Source organism: Phocoena sinus, chromosome 17 (assembly GCF_008692025.1).
Source record: "Phocoena sinus isolate mPhoSin1 chromosome 17, mPhoSin1.pri, whole genome shotgun sequence".
Classification (NCBI taxonomy): Eukaryota; Metazoa; Chordata; class Mammalia; order Artiodactyla; family Phocoenidae; genus Phocoena; species Phocoena sinus.
The window spans coordinates 28614225-28627261 of record NC_045779.1 but is presented as its reverse complement, the minus strand read 5'-3'; the positions used below and the strand labels follow the sequence as shown (position 1 = coordinate 28627261).

General features: G+C 33.7%; 1 protein-coding gene and 1 long non-coding RNA gene across 4 annotated transcripts in view; one reads left to right on the top strand and one right to left on the bottom strand.

Moving 5' to 3' along the window:
• The first annotated feature begins 1736 nt into the window (after positions 1-1736).
• On the top strand, positions 1737-7740 carry LOC116742597. The gene is made up of 2 exons (XR_004346518.1): positions 1737-1792; positions 7048-7740. It is a non-coding gene; the product is annotated as an uncharacterized LOC116742597 (long non-coding RNA).
• Positions 3057-13037, bottom strand: part of LRRCC1 (leucine rich repeat and coiled-coil centrosomal protein 1) — a 43853-nt gene continuing 33872 nt past the window's right edge. The window contains exons 14-19 of one of the 3 annotated variants that reach the window (XM_032610336.1): positions 12773-12947; positions 11750-11913; positions 8465-8673; positions 8235-8372; positions 5386-5521; positions 3057-3542 (exon numbers count right to left, since the gene is read on the bottom strand). In XM_032610336.1, the coding sequence (XP_032466227.1) occupies positions 3420-3542; positions 5386-5521; positions 8235-8372; positions 8465-8673; positions 11750-11913; positions 12773-12947 (945 nt within the window). In that variant the 3' untranslated portion in view covers positions 3057-3419. The remainder of the gene's footprint in view (positions 3543-5385; positions 5522-8234; positions 8373-8464; positions 8674-11749; positions 11914-12772; positions 12948-13037) is intronic. The other 2 variants (XM_032610338.1, XM_032610337.1) reach the window with 2 other exon arrangements.

Below are 13037 nucleotides of genomic sequence, written 5' to 3'. Positions count from 1 at the left end.
AGCCCTTTTATCCTGAATTAATTTAGCTCAAGGTTTATTTTGTAGATTTTTCAAAGTCAAAATTTTAGGTGCACTGATTGTATTGTTTTTCTATTTTCATTAATTTCTGCTCTAATTTTTATTTCCTTCAGTCTGTCTGCTTTGGCTTTAGTTTGCTCCACTTTTCCCAGTATTTATAGGTGGAAGGTTAGGATATTAATTTCAGGTTTTTCTTCTTTTTTAATGTAGTTGCTTGCAGATAAAAAATTTCCTTCTGACAACTACTTTAGTTACATCTCATAAATTTTGTTACATTCTTTTCATTTCCATTCACCTCAAAGAATTTTTCTAATTTCCCTTGTGATTTCTTCTTTGATCCAGTACTTATTTAGGAGTGTGTTTAATTTCCACATAATTGTAAATTACCCAAATTTGTTATTCCTTCCTAATTTCAGTTTGCTGTGGTCACAGAGCATACTTTGTGTGATTTCAATACTTCTAAACCCATTGAGGCTTGCTTTCTGACCTTCCATCTAATCTATACTGCAGAATGTTCCATGTGCACTTCAGAAGAATGTAAAGATTCTGCTGTTGTTGAAAGCATCCTGCAGATGTCTGTTAGGCCTAGTTGGTTTACCGTGTCGTTGAAGTCTTCTGTTCTCTTGTTGATCTCATGCCTCATTGTTCTATCCATTATTGAAAGTGAAGTATTGAATTTTCTGTAACTGTTGAATTACCTTTTTTTCCCTTCAAGCCTGTCAGTTTTGCTTCATGAATTTTGGGAATATGCCAGTAGGTACATCCATGTTAATAATTATACATTCCTGATAAATTGACATTTTATCATCTTTCCTACTAGTACATTTTTGTTTCAAAGTCTATTTTGTCTGATATTAGTATAGCCACTCCATCTTTCTTATGGTTGCTATTTACATATCTTTTTCTGTCCTTTTACTTTCAACCTATTTGCATATTTGAAAGTGTCTTGTAGGCAACACACAGCTGGATCTTGTTTTCTTGTCTATTTTTGTCTTTTGGATTATTTAATCCAGTCACACAACATAATTATTGATGTAGTTGAATTATACATGAGTTGAACTTATTTCGGCCATTTTTTGTTTTCTAAATATCTTGTCTTTTTTATTGCATTTAATAATTGCTTTATACTTTATTGCTCTACTTCTGCTTCTTTTGTATTACACAAATATTTTCTAGTATAACATTTTAATTCTATTCTTTAGTTATTTATTTTGAGTTACTTCCTTAATGGCTTCACAATGGCTTATACATACCTTATCAGAATATACAACAGATTTATACTAACCCAGTTTCAATGAAATATAGAATCTTCTATATAGCTCTATTCTCTTCCTCTTTTTGTGCTGTTATATATGTTACATCTATTTTATAATTGCAACTGTTTTTATAGTTGTTTTATATAACTTAAAGTCTAAGAAGAGCAAATATATACAGTTACATTTTCATATTTATTATTGGTGTCACTTGTTCCTATGATTTCAAGTTACTGTCTGTTACTTCCTTGCTTCCGTACAGCTTTGCTTTCACCCACCTTTGTGCTGATATTGAGAAATATTACATTTTGTTTTACTCCCAATAATACAATTATACACATTGTTTTACATATTTGCTTTTTTAATCAGCTAAGGGATGAAAGGAAAAGAAATATATATTTATATTCTTTTATAATTACCTTTACCGGTGTTTTTTTCTTCTCATGTGTATTCAAATTACTCTCTAGGGTCACCTGAAAGGATCTGAAGCCTTAAGAACTTCCTTCAGCCTTTGTTGTAAGGTGGGTCTGGTAGGAACACATTTTCTGTTACCTGGGAATGACTTTATTTTGGTTTCATGTTTAAAAGATAGTTTTGTGGGATATAAGATTCTTAGCTAACTTTTTTTCTTTGAGTACTCTGTCAGCCCACTGCTTCTAGTCTCATTTGCTTTGCATTTATTCTGAGGGATAATATTGTTGGATGTAGAATTCTTTTTTTTTTTTGTTTTTTTTGCGGTACATGGGCCTCTCACTGTTGTGGCCTCTCCCGTTGCGGAGCACAGGCTCCGGACGCGCAGGCTCAGCCGCCATGGCTCACGGGCCCAGCTGCTCCGTGGGGTATCTTCCCGGACCGGAGCACGAACCCGTGTCCCCTGCATCGGCAGGTGGACTCTCAACCACTGTGCCACCAGGGGAGCCCTGGATGTACTGTTCCTTTTCTTCCTGTACCTAAAATATGTCTTTCATTGCCTTCTGGTCTCCATTATTTCTGATGAGAAGTCAACTGTTAGTTATATTGTTTCTTTATATGAAATAAATCATATTTTCTCACTGCTTTCAAGATTTTCCCAACAGTTTGACTCTTAAGTGTTTAGGTGTGGTTCTCTTTGTGCTTATCCTGGGTTTTACAGAAGTTCTTGAATTTGTAGGTTAACCTTTTTCATCAAATTTAGGAAGTTTTCAGCTATTATTTCCCCCAATATTTCTTATGTCCTCCCCTCCTCCACAGACTCCCATTACATATATTGACATGCTTGATGTCCCACGGATTTCAGTATAAATCTTGCCTATAACAAAATGGGGCCCTCTCTTTACATTTTTTCTGATTCCATTTAATTTTCAAAACTTAGTTCACTGGCTATTAGTTAAGGATTAGGTATTATATTCTTTCAGAAATAGTAAGGAGAATAGTATTTAGATCTTTGTTCTGAATACAGAGGAACATAAGAGATGACAAAAGTGAAATAGTAATAAGTGAACTGATATGAAATGGAAGAAAACTGTTTCCAGTTACAAAATAAGAATTCTCTTCATAAATAGTAACTAAAAAGGAAAAATGAGAGAATGACAGTGGAACGGTAGTGTTCCTCTTGAGACAATGTTTATAAAACCTTAAATGTAATCTTTAATGAAAAAGTCATATGCATTATATAAAAAGGGGTCATTATGAGTGATGTGGAGATACTTACATATGCATTCTTAAAAATACCACATCCCTTATACAGATTTAAAATATTTTTTAGCTACATTTACGAGCCTTTCAAAAGAATGGCGCTATGTCAACTAAAGGACAACCAATAAATATAATTAGTTCTTCATCAACACAGTAAGATTAACAACGATATTAAAATACTTTCCCTCATAGGCAAATGTGTAATTAGCAAACAATGTACAGCACCGAAACAAGAAAAAGTGTTTTTAGTTATTTTGGTAGGTTTTTCTAATACACATAATTGTCAACAATTTATTATAAAAAAACCTACATATACAATTAATAAATACTTGATCAAGTCTTTTAAAATATAATTAGAATGAAATGTGTAGAAAAAGACATTTCAAAGTCATAGCAGTTACTACTATCACAATATTTAATCATTTTTACAATAGGTCTGCTGGTTCATTTCAATTCAATCCATTCTCAGAACCATCACATTTCTTGCTGAATTTGATTTAGAGCAAAAGCAAGTTGCTTAATTTTTATTTCCATTGCTTTTTTGTTCTTGCACGTTTCTTCCAGAAGTCCACGCATTTCTTCTTCAACTTGATGAACCTAAATCAACATAAATTTTATAACATTTACATTTCTTAATGAAAATGTATTTTAAAAAATGCAAAAAAGTGAAAAATTTATTCTTATACATTTTGTATTTTGTGACGTCCATTTAAAGCACAGAGGTTAATAAAATGTTAACTTGTTCAAATACTAATAGGGAAAATGTTATACTGTATACAAAGTACTTACATGTGTATTATCCATTTATTTCTCATAGGTTCTTGTGATTAACACATGGTAATTTATTTTAACTCTATTTTATAATTTAGAAAACTTGTTCAAGTTGTGTAGCTTCTCAGGAGCATATTTGGATGATACCAGTCTTCTGACTTAATCTTTCCACTGTCCTGTGCTGATTATGAATGCTGAATCATGAATTTGACTTTAAAAACTGAAACAACCTCCGTTTCCAAAGAAACTCTTTAAACACTGCATTTCTAAAATTGCTGGTGGTGGTTATAAATTACCATCTTTTTGAGAGATCATCTTATGATTTTATTGTTAACCTACATTCTCCTAGGATTCAATGTATTTGATACTATTAATTTCTGCTTGAAACTCTCTCTCCTATCATACAACATTCCTGAGAGTACTACCAATATCATCATCCCTTTCTGTTTACTTCCCTCTTCCTAATCTCTGGTATAGACTTCCTAATTTTTTTCCCTTTGAAAACATTTTTTCTAATTTAAATGATCACCTCTACGTGATGCCTTACAATTTTTTTTCATGATTACCGCATTTAAGCTTTGGTGAAATTTTTCTATTCTCTAACAAACACCTTCCTTTGATATTACATCATATTGGCAAGATGTCCATAATCAAACACAGTATTTTCTTTTTAGCTAAAGGCCTAATTTTATACTTTATTTAGTAATACCTAATGTACTCTTGTTCAACAATCGGTAGATTTTAAATAAAATATCTGAAACATCTGTTAACTTGAAATGAAACAAAGAACTAAATTTTGAACAAGTTATATTTCCTTATTCATTGTGATTATTTCCAAAGACCTAAATCCCCCTTTCTGGTTACATAGACTCCTGATGGTAATGTCATTTAATTATACAACCTTGATTGTAATATATGAAGTATCACTTTCCTTTTCTATTAACTCTTTTCCTTTTCCAGTTGCTGATTTATAAATCTCCAGTCTTAAAGATATCTGTTTCTTATTATTACTTCAAAATCAGGGAAAAATGGAAATTTGTAACTGTCTGCTCATCTAGTGAATCTTAACTAACAGAGGGATCATATCAGAAGCACCTGTTGAGAAAAATACCTGGGTCTGATCCCAGTCTTAGTGAATGAAAGTCTGAGGGGGAAGCACATGCATATGTATTATTAAAAAGCTCTGCAGGTAATTTTGATGTTTCCCTCTGATTTATTATTATCCTAACCCATTCCTTTGTCAATGATATTAAAATGAGAAATTTGATAGTTTTGAACCCTAATTGATAATAAAACACTCCTTGAGAACTTGTCCTAGGTAGTGATGGATTGTATTTAATACATTCACATTCTCATCTTGCCTATGTGTAACCAAAGGGGCTTCCAGCTGAAATTGGCTAGGGATACAGAAATTTTTATCCAGAGTTCATGGAGCAGGTGCACATCAGAATCAAACTTATAATCTTGGTTTCATTAAAATTATATTCTACACCTAATCTAAGTATTACCGACATTTTGGTCTGGCTTCATGATTGTACTGGCAATTTTCTTCATATCTATTTGGTTATTAAATCATGCTTCCTTTTCTCTTTTATCATTGTCAAAGATCCAATTTACTTAGCTATAACAATTTAATACTGATTATCAAAGTGAATTTTACTTACAGTACCTTTAAATTTGCAGAATCAATACATTTCTGCTTTTCACTTGCCAGTTGTATTATTTCAGCTTGATGAGCTTCAACAATTGCATCAACTTGTTTTTTAAATGCATCATCCATACTATGAAGCATTTCTATTGCATCCCTTAAAAACAAAACAAACCCACATATCTACTGGTACATATAAAAATTAGGCTGTTTTTTGCCTTTTTAGATGGAAGCTCTTACATTCATATTTTAATGGAAGCATAACTCCATTAAATAACAAAGGGCCATCTTGGGTAACTAAAGATATAAGTAGTTCACCATCCAACAGAATCTTAGTAACAGAATAGAGTAAGGTAACATCAATGGAAGTTTGTTACACTATTACCCTCTGAAAGTTAGAGTACATTGGTTCTCATTTATTTTGAGTCTAAGAATATGGTTTATAAGCACCTTCATAGATGCTACTATCAATCTTTTTTTCCTCCATGTATTAGCAGTGTGATAATAATTTGAGGTATATATACTATAGGAAGGTTCAAGTTTGTAAGCATATATGTCTGACTTCCCTATGTTAATGCTTAATGGGTAAAACCCTATGTTAATAAATTATAAACAGTATTCACAAAATTTTAGTGCTATAAGTTTCTTATAGGCCAAATACCCATTCCTTTATATTAAGTATGAATAATTTTATTAAAAACGTTAAGTCCATAATGAACAAACTTCCTGGTTTTGGCACAGCCCATTGTAATAGTGGATTGAACATTGGGACTGAAACCAAGCAGGACCCTGTGGGGCTCCTGGGCATGGAAGCCTTTCTGTGTCCCCATTTCTTGTTTGTAGGGAATAGACTCCAGCCTCCATGACCTTCCCTGAGTTCCAAAGGGCAGATTCAAACAGTTGCTAATGAGGGAAGGGAGGGGATGCAGAGACTAGGGAGAAGACCACCTGACACCAGATTAAAGGAACCAGAGAAGCTCATCAGGAGACCACCTGAGGCCAGATTAAAGGAGTGCAGGCACTGCACACACCCTGATCCTTATTAGCCGCTCCACCCTTGAACCATTGCTATAAAACTCCTCACTTCTCAGGCTGGGACACAGTTTTTTGAGGCACAAGGCTGTTGTGTCCCCCTTTGCCCAGCAAAGCAATAAAGCCATTCTTCTCTATTTCACCCGAAACTGTCTCTGAGACTTGATTCGGCACCAGCATACAGAGGATGAGTTTTCAGCATCAGGACCATGAATCAAAAGTCTTTTTTTTTTATTCCCAGTTGCAACAGTTGGTAGCTATGTGACTAAGGGCGAGTCACAAACACTGTGTTTAAAGTTTGTCAACTATAAAACACAATAATCCTGCCTGTTCAGCCAACCTCACAAAATTATTGCTGGGTTCAAAATAAGATATAAGAAAAAAATCAATTTATACATTATAAGAAACTATGCAAATAAAATCTATTCTTATGAACAATAATGTACTTACTTTATTAAAATTCCATTAAATTAAAAATCATATTATTAATCTTAGTCATAAAAGCATTAATGTATAAAATCAAGCCTTTATTGTTTTGCTCTTAAAGACATGATAAACAATGCAATATAAGAGATTCTAAAAATTGTCAGGCTTTATGATTTTTATTAAGTTTAGGAACTGCTAGTTATATGAAATGATTGTTTCTTTTAGGATCAAAAGGACTCCAAACTGCAAAGCTGTGACCAGCAGGAAAGAAAACTGCAATAGGTTGCAAGTCAAGGTCTCTGTATTAGTGCTTGGTTGTAAAGCAAAGTGGAACAGGGTCCCTTAGCAAATAAACAAATGACTGTATTATCAACCAAAACTTTCTGGGGAGTAAAATAACACCTTTTCAAAGAATTAAAATATGAGAAATCAAATTTCCAGGTTCTATTAGACTTGATATAATGGGAACCTATCTCTCTCTATATGAGATTTTTTGGCTACCTATATGCCATGTTATCTATGCCATTCTGTATCTTGACATGAGCACTGGTCACTAAACCATGCTACCTAATTTTTAAGGCAGTCAACTTTGTAAATTATTTTAACAAGTCTAGTTATACAGCTTACAAGGTAAAACCCTCATTTCCTCTAGAGTATTTTATAAAATCCATAAAACAATGGCATATATGTATACATTTCCTTCCCCTTCTTTAAAATCAACTCTTATCCTCAGCTGGTGCAGGCCAACTGCTACCTAAATCTGTTTTAGCTTCTTCAGGAGCTCACTGTCCCTGGTAGTCAGTGATTTCCTCCTCTAAACTCCACATACAACAGCCAAAAATATCACTTGCTGCTTTCATTCAAACAGAGTTTGAAAACAATAATCACAGTAATAAAAATGAAATATTTATACAGCAATTACTATGTGTCAGGCACTATTTAAATGTTAAATATACAAACCATATATATATACATAAATACACACATATATATAAAGTTTAAACCTCACATCAAACATTAAAGTAGGAACTATTATAATCATTTTATAGATGGAATGGAAATAAAGTACTTGGCAAATACCTATGTCCAGCATGTTTTTACCCTCCTCACCCCCATCCCCCCGCCGTCCTACACAACCCACCCATCCCAATTCAGTTTTTTTTTTTTTTTTGCGGTGCGCGGGCCTCTCACTGCTGTGGCCTCTCCCATTGCGGAGCACAGGCTCCGGACGCGCCGGCTCAGCGGCCATGGCTCACGGGCCCAGCCGCTCTGCAGCATGTGGGATCTTCCTGGACCGGGGCACGAACCCGTGTCCCCTGCATCGGCAGGCAGACTCTCAACCACTGCGCCACCAGGGAAGCCCCCCAATTCAGTTTTATGTTTAAAGATATCCCACATACTTTAGGACTTACTTTTGCAGTTCAATACTTTTGTCTCTTTCTGCTTTAAGTTTCCTTTCTTTGTTTTCAAAGTTTTCTTTCACTTCTTTTACTTGCATTTCAAGATGACACAGAAGCTCTCCTTTATCATGCCACTTCTGATTAAGTGTACTAATATGAGAAGAAATAATTTAAAAAATAAAATTGGTTATATGAAATTATTAAGCCACATGTAATTTCTCAACAGGAAATTCATAAAATACCTGTAAGCTTTTCTAATTTCTTCAAGTTCTAATTCCTTTACTTTCAACTGCTGTTTTAGTTTTTCTTTCCTTTCATTGTGTCTTTCTAGTTTCTCAATTATTTCATCCAGTTGTGAAGATTTTTCATCAAGTTGTTCTTGGGTACATTTTTGTATTTCAGTGATCTTTTCGTGTAATATTTTGATTTGCTCGTCTCTTTCCTGTAAACACTTCATTTTTACAGAAAAAAAATCATTATTTAAAAAAATAATTATTTTTATTAATCTTGAATGTCTCATTTCCTAATTAATTCAATATGGTTTAAAGTTATAAAAACTATAGATTAAAAAATAAATTGAACATTCAAAGAATGTTTTAGAAAAGATTTACAGAACATTTTAAAAATCACAATCAATAAGGAATAGCACTACTACTATGTTTCAACTGCCACTAAGAAAGATGCACTATTTACACTTTTTATTTCATTAAGTGAGTAACTACCAACCACACAGAGGGAGTAGAAGGAAAAGAAAACTGCAATGAAAATTTCAATTAACATGGAATACAGCAAAGACTTATGTTCACTGTGCATGTATGATACAAATTAAAATGCTATTTCTACTATGCTAACAAGGGTCTTCTGCATTAGGATGAGCAAATACTTTAAAATAAAGTATGATTTCATCACTATTACAATGTCACATGAAAATAGTCTCTACATCCCCCAAAACTTCCTTTTATTATATCTTCTATACTGTGAGTCATACTTTATCCTCTATTTGCATATTACAAATCAGAGGATAATGAAAGCTCAAGACCGCCTTAGGCACTGTTAAGTGTTTGCAGGTATTAGGCCTTATATGGGTTATTTACTTCAATGAACATGTTTGCTTTAAGGGGGTATGCCTGGACGGCAGGAACAGCCCTGCTATAACACCAACTACTGATATCAGTCTCTGAAAGTGAGAAAAGATGAAATTGGCAGTTTTTGTTTTTACCCTGTTTCCCCTGCCCCACCTTGCCTTTTTTCCCTTTTGGGAAGCAGATGGAGGCAAACAAACAAATACTGAACAAGGCTAATTTAGGCATGAATTCATCACTATTTTAAAAAATGTGGTTCAATTCCTCAGTGTGTTATATATCTAAAAATTCTAAGCAAAGATATCAGGTAGTCTTCTAGTCTTGACCAACATTTGCATAAAAGGCATGAATTGTTTATTTTCTCCTCACAACTCTTGTACTTAAGAGTAATACTTAAGTAAGTACTTAGAGGAAAGCAGTCTTGACACATATTATATTAGGAATCCACAAAAGCTATAGAAGATTCTTATGAAAAACCCCATTAATAGAAAGAATAACATTGTAGCATCAGAGAATTTTGTGATCCATACTTAAAAGTACCAAAATAATACACAGGAGGAAACCAAATCTCAAAAGATTTGTTTCTAATTTCCATAGTCAGAAGCTAACTACAGGATCTACTTAATTGAAAACACTGAACTCCAAATTTTGCAGATTAGGTCATTATCCCTTTAAGTTATTAGCTATGATAAATTTACTGCTAAAAGAAATTATGCCTAGCTATCTCTGTATGTTCTGTGATTAGATGGAATGTACCATTAATGCTCATATCTTTGAGACTGATACAGTGTTCTTTAAAGTAAATGTACTAAGTTGTGAAAAGAAAAATGATGAGTTGAAAATCTGAAAACTTTTTTTTTTTAAACCAAAAATCTAAGACTAAAAGTCATCTGTTTTTTGGCTCCACTATTTATTCATTTCTAGTCGTTTCCTCCCAAAACTCTGCTCAGAGATTAATAAGCAGTAGTCTTACTGTGGAAGCAGTTATGTCAACCACAAGTATTATATACCAAGTATAGATTTTTAAAACAAGAAAAAATGCTCACTGCTAAAAAATTTAAATAATTTTCAGTGTAGCTTGGCATGTATGACAGATATAATTGAAATTCTGGTTTCATGCAAAACCAAAAAACCAGTATAATTGTTTAGGGTTATACAGTTAAATCATTCACAGCCTAAATCTAGCTATGGATATAGCAACATGGTGATAAATATGTTTCTCTATTTTCTGTACTTGATGAAGTTAAGTTCTCAAGGAGTTTCTTAAAAATGACTAAATGAAAAAAAAATCAAATCTTAGGTAGTTATAATTACTGTAAAGAATGAGTTCCTAACTTTATGGGTGATAATCTCACTTACAAGTTTCTTAAAAACCCTTTCTCAGCTATTTTTTTTTTTTTTTTTTTTTGCGGTATGTGGGCCTCTCACTGTTGTGGCCTCTCCCGTTGCAGAGCACAGGCTCCGGACGCGCAGGCTCAACGGCCATGGCCCACGGGCCTAGCCGCTCCGCGGCATGTGGGATCTTCCCGGACCGGGGCACGAACCCATGTCCCCTGCATCAGCAGGTGGACTCTCAACCACTGCGCCACCAGGGAAGCCCCTCAGCTATTTTTATACCTTAAAGATAATCTCTAGAAGAAAATTTTGGAGTTCAAATTTGATTCACTGTTCAAGCTAACTTTCAGAATATTTCTATGGAAATTTTCATGTAAGATACTTTGAAACAAGTGATCCTGTTAGTATTCTCTCTTAAGATAGGCCATATTGAAGAACAGGGTAAAAACGGTTTCCCTTGGGAACAAGCAAGAATCTTTTACATTCTTTCTATTCAGATACTTTAAAATATGGGATAGCAGGTTCTGTCATAATTTCGAAATGTGAATTAGCAATATTGGAAGATACTAAACAATGAAAAGTTTAAATAAAATATTTGTTTTTGTGGTTCCTAACCCTTTATGGACACTACTTCCAATTATTTCAAAGGGCCATAACATTTTCCATAAAGTTTTGAGGTAAAAGTAATTTCAAGTTAATAAGTTAATAAATAAATGTCATATATAACTTTTTTTTTTTTTTTTTGCGGTATGTAGGCCTCTCACTGATGTGGCCTCTCCCGTTACGGAACACAGGCTCCAGACGCGCGGGCCCAGCGGCCATGGCCCACGGGCCCAGCAGCTCCATGACATGTGGGATCCTCCCAGACCGGGGCACGAACCCATGTCCCCTGCATTGGCAGGCAGACTCTCAACCACTGCGCCACCAGGGAAGCCCCATATATAACTTTTAAAAGCAAAGAGGCAAACATAAAAGAAAAAACATGATAATATGTCTTAAATTCCATAACAGCTGGGATGCACTGAGACAAATATTTATTATTATACTATGATCCACAGATCTTTCAAACTTTCCACATGTTCTTTTCCTATAATAAAATGTCAAACTTACTTTTTTTAATTTTCCAATGGTTTCAGTTTGGTCTTCTACGATTTTGCACTTAATTCTTAATGTGTCATTATCACGTTCACTTGCCTTTCGCAGAGATTCATTCTCCCTACACAAACTTTCAATTTGAGCCTCTAGTCTCCCATGATTTTGGGCTAGAGAAGATCCTAAGAAACAAACATCATCAGTAAAAAACTTAAAAAGACCTTGGAGAATTTATATTTTATGAACATCTAATTTTACAATGTATAATATAGTTAATAAAAAGAAAAGCTGAATAAAGAAACAAAATATATAATAGTACAATGTGAAGAGGAAAGGGGAAAAGAACAAAAAGGCCTTCTAAACAACTGCGGCTATTTGAGAACCTAAAACCACAAATCATGAACAAGTAACTCAGACATGAAATATTTAATGGGTCATGTTATGCTGTCCAAACAAAATCATATTATAGATTTCTATATGGAATGGACAAATGAACAATGTTCCATTCAGGCCAACACCTACTATTCATAATTTATGAAGTCTCTAAGAATGCCTTAAAATGGTGTATATCTCTTGCCTTATGGTGACTGGAAAGGGAATGAGACTGAGGGTAAGTTTATCTGAACCTAAAGTGGTTTTCTTTCATAAACGATTTCACATTTCTCCACATATAACAACATAAATGTTAGCAACATTTTTAGCTAAAAAAAATGAATGCTGCATATGTACAAATAATTTAAAATCACTAGATAAGAAAGAAATGTATACCTGTTCAGAAACGTAACCAAATTATAGTGGGGAAGAAAACCAACAGCAAAAAAATCAGAGCTATAACTTCGTAACAGGTGTAATAAACTACTTCCCAATTCCTAAGTATAATTTCATTCCTGTTTGACTGGCAAATGACTACTCCTTTCATATACAGTGTCACCTTCTTTCTTGGTATGTCTAGGCAGAGTTAAGCCCTTCCTTTTCTAATACCCAGATTTGTTGGATTAGCAGAATGGGCTATTTTTTCCCTTTGAAAATTGAGAATTTTACCCTGTTGTGCCAACTCATGTCCCCATACTTTTCTTTCTGTTCTTAAACCATAAATTAGCGATTCCTTGGCTGCTAGTTCGGAAATAAGCTGCATTTTTTCATGCTTGAGAAGTTCTATTTGAATACTCTTCTTCTTGTCATCTTCACTTAAAATTTCAAGTGTGTTGATTTGATTCTGTATACCACCAAAACACATTGAAAAAATATGCAAAGTAATTATTATATTTAAGCGTTTATTTTCTTTTTGCATTTTATAATGAGAAAA